General features: G+C 51.0%; 1 protein-coding gene across 1 annotated transcript in view; it reads left to right on the forward strand.

The window, feature by feature from the left end:
• SRRM4 (serine/arginine repetitive matrix 4) overlaps positions 1-4546 on the forward strand; it is a 25568-nt gene extending 21022 nt beyond the window's left edge. The window contains exons 6-7 of the mRNA XM_055080715.1: positions 1334-1432; positions 4348-4546. Coding sequence (XP_054936690.1) covers positions 1334-1432; positions 4348-4546 — 298 coding nt within the window. The remainder of the gene's footprint in view (positions 1-1333; positions 1433-4347) is intronic.
• Positions 4547-6979: the final 2433 nt, after the last annotated feature.

Consider the following 6979-nt stretch of genomic DNA (forward strand, 5'->3'; position numbering starts at 1 on the left):
CATCCCCATCACCATCATCACCATCATCCCCATCCCCATCATCCCCATCACCATCACCCCCATCACCATCACCATCATCCCCATCACCATCATCACCATCCCCATCACCATCATCACCATCCCCATCATCCCCATCACCATCACCATCATCCCCATCATCCCCAACACCATCATCACCATCACCATCACCATCATCACCATCACCACCATCAGGGCATCATAAAATGTGGGAAATGTGTGAGCCAGAATACAAGCACCTCGGGGTTGCTTGAGCCTTTCAAACCAGGGCTCTAGATGCCAGGCAAGGAGGCTGGAAAGCTAGGCAGAGGCTGGCTCCTGAAGGTGCCTGGGGTTCAAGGTCAGAGCTTGGACTTGACATAAGGACAATGGGAGGGCTTTAAACAGGGAAGGGATATGGTCTGATGATCACATTACCAGAATCCCTGAGTCTTTTGTTGGGATAACCAAGGTACCTCACAATAGAATCATCTCTAACTCTCACTGGCTTCCTGACTTGGCCCAAACTATTGGCATTCCTTGTACATTCTCAGTGACCACTGCCACTGCTACTTCTGAGTCATCATTATTATTTAGAGAAAGCTGAAGTAACCTGTTATAACACCAGTTTTAGTGGCAGTGGTAACAGTTATTGGTAGTGTAATTTTTGTTGTCGATCATGTTTGTAACTCCCTCTGAGAGTGGGCTTTTGACTCCATGCTAAGAATCCAGACTTACCTTTCCAGGACTGAGGTTACAGATTGGCAGCCCAAAGGCCTAATGGATTCTGCAAATGTGTTTTGTTAGCCCCAAACTGTGTCTTTTATTAAAAAAATGACCTTCCATTTAAAATAGGAATAATTTACATAAAAATCTCAACTTCTACGTTCACTTGAAAAATTAGAAGATATAGCACCACGGCACTATTCTGGAGACAAAACACTTTCTTTAGCCCCTGCCCTTCGGTTGATATTATCTGAGTGCCTGACTGATTCACACATTACGGTATCTGACTGGTTCGTGAAACCGTCTGAAATCGAGACTCCTGCCTCAGGCGAGGGAGAGCTGATGTGTACAGGTGACGATTCTGCTCCCAGCAGAGCCCTGGGGGGCAGGCCATCTCCCCCAGAGGACCCCTTTCTGCTCTCTTGTGTTAGGGGTGGCCAGTTACACAGGCGGGAGGCAGGGGTGATGCAAGGGGCCGGTCGGGGGGAGATGCATGACCTTGGGAGGGACAGTGACTCGGGTGCAAGAGAAAGATGTGTGTCACAAGGTCAAAAACTCTCTGTCTCTCTCTCCTCTGATTTGTTCCTTCTCACCCTCCACCCGCCCCAAGATCGCGAAGCCGGCCCCGAAAGTCTCACCGCCACCGTCACCACCACTGCCCCTCGCGGTCCCAGAGTTCAGAGTCCCGCTCCTCAAGCTGTGACAGCAGGTAACCCCCTCCCTGAGGCACCTCCTCACCCCGGCATCTGCCCAGAGCCCGTCGGAGACGCGGTCACCGTCAGCTCTGCCTCCCACTGTCACTGTCGGGGAGGCCGCTTTCCCAGCAGAGGGGCGCCCCCGCCTCGCACTCAGGCTGTCTGCACTTCCCTGTAGAGAAGGGGCTGCAGGCAGACGGACCTGCTGCCCCCACCTACAGGACTTGCTAACACCATGCTTCCGTGTCCAGGTGCTGAGCACTCTTCCTGATCCCCTGTGTGATCCCCTCTACAACCCTATGAAGGAGGCACTATTGTCATCCCCATTTTAGAGATGAGGAAACTGAGGCACAGAGAGGTTAAGGAACTTGCCAGGCACTTAGCTACTAAGTGACAGAGCTTAGGACTGAACTGGGGCATCTGGCTCTGCACTTGACTGTCTCTCACTAAGGGTTGTTCTAAGCACAGAGAAGCTAAGTGACCTATAAAAGGCCACACAGCACAAGGTAACTAGCTCTGAGGCCCTTCCGAGTCTGGTTTCTCCTAACCTGGAACCTCTTTATGCTGACACATTGGCTGCCCCGGCCTGAGAAGAGGAGGAGGTTCTTGTGAATAAGGAGAACAAGAAGAGGGGGCGGGGCTTCGTTGATGCTGGCGTTTGACATTTTTGAGACCAAGGGGAACATCAAGGGCCCCCTGATGGTACCCGGCCAGCTTCCGGATGTCAGAGGCTCCTTTATTCTTTCTTAAGTGCTTCTCACACTTGGCTACGTGGTCATGTCACTTGGGGAGGTTTAAAAATCTCCCTGTCCCGGTCCCACTGCATCCCAGTTAAGTCAGAACATCTAGAGGAAGGAGGAGGAGGAGGAGGAGAAATATTTACCTAAATTCTACTCTGAACCAGGCGCTGTGCTGCAACTGCAAGTACATTCTCTCTCTTAATCATCCCAAGCACACCAGGAGCTAGACCACAGCTTCTCCACTTTGGCTGCGCTGTGGTCGCTTTGGAAGTTTTTAAAAATAACAGTGCCTGGATCCCAGCTCCACACATTCTGATCTAATCCAGATGAGGTAGGTCCAGGGCAGCAAGATTTTTAAATCTCCCAGGTGATATGACCGTGGAGCCAAGTGTGAAAGCGTTCGAAAGGAGAAAGCAGCCCCTGACGTCGCGTACTACAGCCTTGGTGTTCCCACTGGACAGCAACAGTTTCAAAGGACATCGCCATCACACAAGGCTGCGCTGTGACCCTGAGTGATCCAGACAAAAACAAGACCCTTCTGTAATCAGGTCCGAGCCCAGACGAAACAGGCACTTTGTCCCAAACCCAAAAGTAACCCAGCATCTCTCCATCCTGGCAAATGGGAGTGACTGCTGCTTCTTTACCAGTTACAGCCTTGACCTCAGTCTAGTCTCCCCTCTCTCTAGGTAAGGCTGATGAAGGCAGCCAATCAGAGAATTACCTCCGCTTTCTGACAGCATCCAGTCCGGGTCAAAGCGCCAGCTCTTTACGTGCTCCCAGAGTCCCCGGCCACGTGCTCATAACAGGTTCTCTCTAACACCCTCGGACAGAGACGCCCTCCACTGCCCCGTGATGTGCGTTCTCTGCCACTGCAGGGAGCAGTAACGATGCTGGTTCAAGTACAGGGTACCCCCAGTGGGCTTTATCTGGAGGGTGTTGACACACTGAGCTCAGCTGCATTACAGACATTTACAGCTGAGAAACCTGCGTGTTGGTGGGCAGAGGGGTCCGAGCAGGGTCACGGTGACTGGCGGAGCTGGCCTCAGGGCCCAGGTCTGTGTGGCTCAGCCTGAGGCCTGGGCTGGAGGGCGGTGCAGGGCCTGCTTGCTGACTCTCGGCGCACTCCGCTCTACCTTCTCCGGAGCTCACGTCTTCGGGAAAGGGCTCACATCGCAGCCCTGGCCCCAGCCCTCCGCTGCTTTTGCCGCCCGAGTTCCCCAGTGCCTGTTGGGCTGAGAGACACTACAGCACGGGTGGGAGCAACCTGAGAGCTGGCCCTCGGGCCACACACTCAGTGGAAAAGTGACCTGGAGGCCCCAGGGCAGAGAGGGACACCCCAGCGCAAGAACCAGAGGCATTGGTTCCCACGGGGACCCTCGTTCCACCACTTACAAGCTGTGTGACCTCAGGCGGGTCCCTAAACATCTCTGAGCCTCAGCTCTCTCATCTGAAAATAAGAAAGGAATATCTGCCCCGTGTATGTCTTCAAGTTGTAGAGGGGACTGTGAAAGCACCTGAAGAGGGGCTTACAAGTGCCATGCAAATCCATAAGGTGTTATTTTTATCACTCCTGTGACTCAGAGCTAACAGGTAATGCAGAGTCCAAACACCCTTTCTAAGGAGTCAGAGATTCCTTTGGTTTCCACTGGAGACAGACAGGCAGATCTAGATGTGACAAGCTTGCAGAAGGCATCTTTGTCGTTTTTGTCAGATTTTTTTTTTTTTTAAGTTTTGGGTGACAGTCAATAAGGTGCCTCTATTTCACAGATGGTAAAGTCACATACACAAAGACACACAGATATAAGCAGTTACAGTTATAGACAAACACATGAAAGCACAGATGGACACACCCAGACATACACACAGTCACAGACACAGGCAAGCAGACAGACAATCACACAGGCACACAAAGGACAGTAAACTGAATCAAGATAGGGACCCTTTCTGTCTTCACAGCTGCATCCCCAGCCCCCAAAGCAGTGCCAGGTACATGGATAAACATTTGTCAGATGAACAAATGAGAGAATGAATGAATGGATGGGTGGGTGGGTGGGTGGGTGGATGCGCACGTCATTCATACAGACACACCCAAACACGCTCTGTTGTCCTCAGATCCTATTGGTCCTTCAGTCACCTCCCTGCCATGCTCTCCATCAAAAGACCCTCAGGTTTCTCTCTCCTGCACCCAGGCACCGTGGCCAGTCCCCCGAGGAAGGGCGGAAGTCCCGCCGAAGGCACTCTCGCCGCTGCTCCAAGACCTTCTGCAAGGCCAGCCCTGAGGCCCGGTCCAGCCCCCCGCCCAGCCAGCCCCTCCAGATGCTCAGCTTCCTGTCGGCCAGGGGTGTAGTAAGTATTCCGCACAGCCTCCTCCGCCAGTCTGGGCCGTGACACTGGGAGCGGGTGGAGGCACAAGTTCAGGGCAGTGTATGACACATTTTAATTCAGTTTCGGGCAGATATCCAACTGGTTTCAGACCTCCTTATTGATTAACCAGATGGTCATTCACCAGCCTTTGTCAGCACTCGGCTTGGCGGCTTGGGAAGTGGGGGCTTGCGGGGGACGGGAAAAACCTGAAGCCCCTGGCTCTTTATCAGGGGAACTTCGAAAGTACATATTGGCCTCCAGAGTGACATCTGCAGGAAAGCATGTATGAGACACCACGGGAGGTTTCTTTGAGGAGGAAGGAAAAGAGGGGGTCTTTGAGGCAACAGAGGCACTGCAGCTTTGTGGTGAAGTCTGCATCTTTGACAGCTAGGCTGCAGCACTGACGAGCAGCTGGGGTTCGATTTCACCTGTGTAAACTCGGCCTTCAATGTATACGAGAATTTTCCTCCAAGGAGCTGATAGCACTCGGCCTCTCGTGTCCACACAAGGTCTCAGGGAGTTGAGGACGCAGCTGCCGTCACTAGTCCCTTCCACAGGTGGGACAGAAAAGCCAATGCTCAGAAAGGTTAAGGTCTGGAGTGAGGCCACTGAGTAAAGCAAGAGCGAATCCAGTCGAGAAACCCGGCCTTGAACGGGATCACGCAACAGTCCCTCAGGTCAAGAAGGAGGGCTGGAATACGGCTTCAGACAGTTCGACACCAGGAAGTTTCCTGAGCAAGGGATTTGGAGTTGGGTCTGAACTCAACTTCCTAGCTGTGTGGCTTTGAGAAAGTCACTTAACCTCTTTGAAACTCAGTTTTCTCATTGGTAAATTTGAAATAGTATCACTTCCATGTGGGATTGTTGGGGATATCCAATAACAGAAATTACGTGAAGGCCTTTTGTAGACTCTAAAGGGACAGACACACAAATAGGAGGAGATTCAACACAGATGTACCCTACGCTTACAGCTAACAGCTGGGAAGGGACCTGTCTCCTCTAGCTAGGCATAAATCTGAAAATTTCAGGAGCTGCTCCCTTAGAAAGGATGAGGTGGAAGTAAGGAATAGCTCAGGGGTTCTTGCCGAGAGGTCAAGGAAGAGAAGGTGATGATAAACACTGGTTGGGTCTGGTTGACACAATAGTTATATCTCCAGTGCATTCTGGGAAACCCTTCTTTACCAGTAAAGATCACCAAGGTCTACTTTTGCCAAAATCTTCTACCTAGCTGGAACCATCCACAGCTCACCTCAGGGCCTTCCTTTGTAGAGATACCAGTAGTTGCTCGGTATTTGCAGATGGTAAATGCTCTCTTGCATTCTCCCCTCCGCGAATGTCCTATGAAAGGTCTTTCCAGTAAGGCAGAGAGTCCGGAGGCCTGGGGGCAAGTTTCGGCTTGGCAGGACAAATCCTTTTACCCCTCCCAACCTCAGCTTCCTCAACTGGAGAATGAGCATGATTATCCCATTTGTGTCCCAAAGGAATTGTTGCAAAGGTAGAAATAATTTAAAATACAAGCAATAAGAGGTGGAAGAATGGTTTTAAGTCGGTAAAAGCCGCCCAGTCTCCCTGGTCATGGTATTTATGGCAGCCCATTCGGTGGCCCCAACTGACCCTCATTAAAAAGTGCCATTGGGAACAACTGGCTTGTGTTCTCTCACCTGGGATGGTTTCCTAACCAGTCAGGTCCAAGGTGTTGCAAAAAGCCGAACGTTGACTCCCCCCCACCCCAAAATTGTGGTCCTCCCACACCAGTGAGTGAGGTACCAGATTGGCTATTGGTTATTAGGGCCCAGCTGCTATTAGAAGAGCAGAAAGCTCATCTGTACCTAGAAGGCAGAGGCCTTAAGAGCTCACCTAACCCAATACCCTGATTCCAAAAAGAGAACCTGGACTCACAGGAGAGAAATGACTTCCATGGGCTAGGACAAGTTGGAGTTGTTAAAAACATGGGACTATGATTATGTGGTCAAATCCTGGCTGCGAGCTGGGGATAGTTACTTAAACCTTTTTGAGCTGCAGTTTCCTCATCTGTTAAAAAAAAATGCAGATACTAAACCTCTTCTTCAAAAGCCTTGTTTTGGGGACAAAAGCAGAGTAATTTTGTAAGTAGTCGAGCCCAGTGCTCGGCACAGGGGCAGAAATCAGCAAATAGTAGCAGGTGTTGTGATGAAAACATTCCAGATGCTGCCTCTGTATTTTCCAGCTGTGGAATCTTGAGCGAGTTACATAAACTCTCTGTGCCTCGGTTTTCTCCAAATCTGCAAAATGAGGATAATAATAGGACCTACCTCACAAGAGGAATGTTGTGAGGATGCAATGGCTCCATGTAAGTAACGGGCAAGTGGTAGGTGCTAGGTTGCTGGCGGTGGACAGAAGCAGCAGCAGTATTGACAATGGAAATAGGAATGGTAGTAGCAACAAGAGTGGCAGCACTGGTAATAGTAGTGGAGTAGT

The sequence above is a fragment of the Physeter macrocephalus genome, chromosome 19 (assembly GCF_002837175.3).
Source record: "Physeter macrocephalus isolate SW-GA chromosome 19, ASM283717v5, whole genome shotgun sequence".
Taxonomy (NCBI): Eukaryota; Metazoa; Chordata; class Mammalia; order Artiodactyla; family Physeteridae; genus Physeter; species Physeter macrocephalus.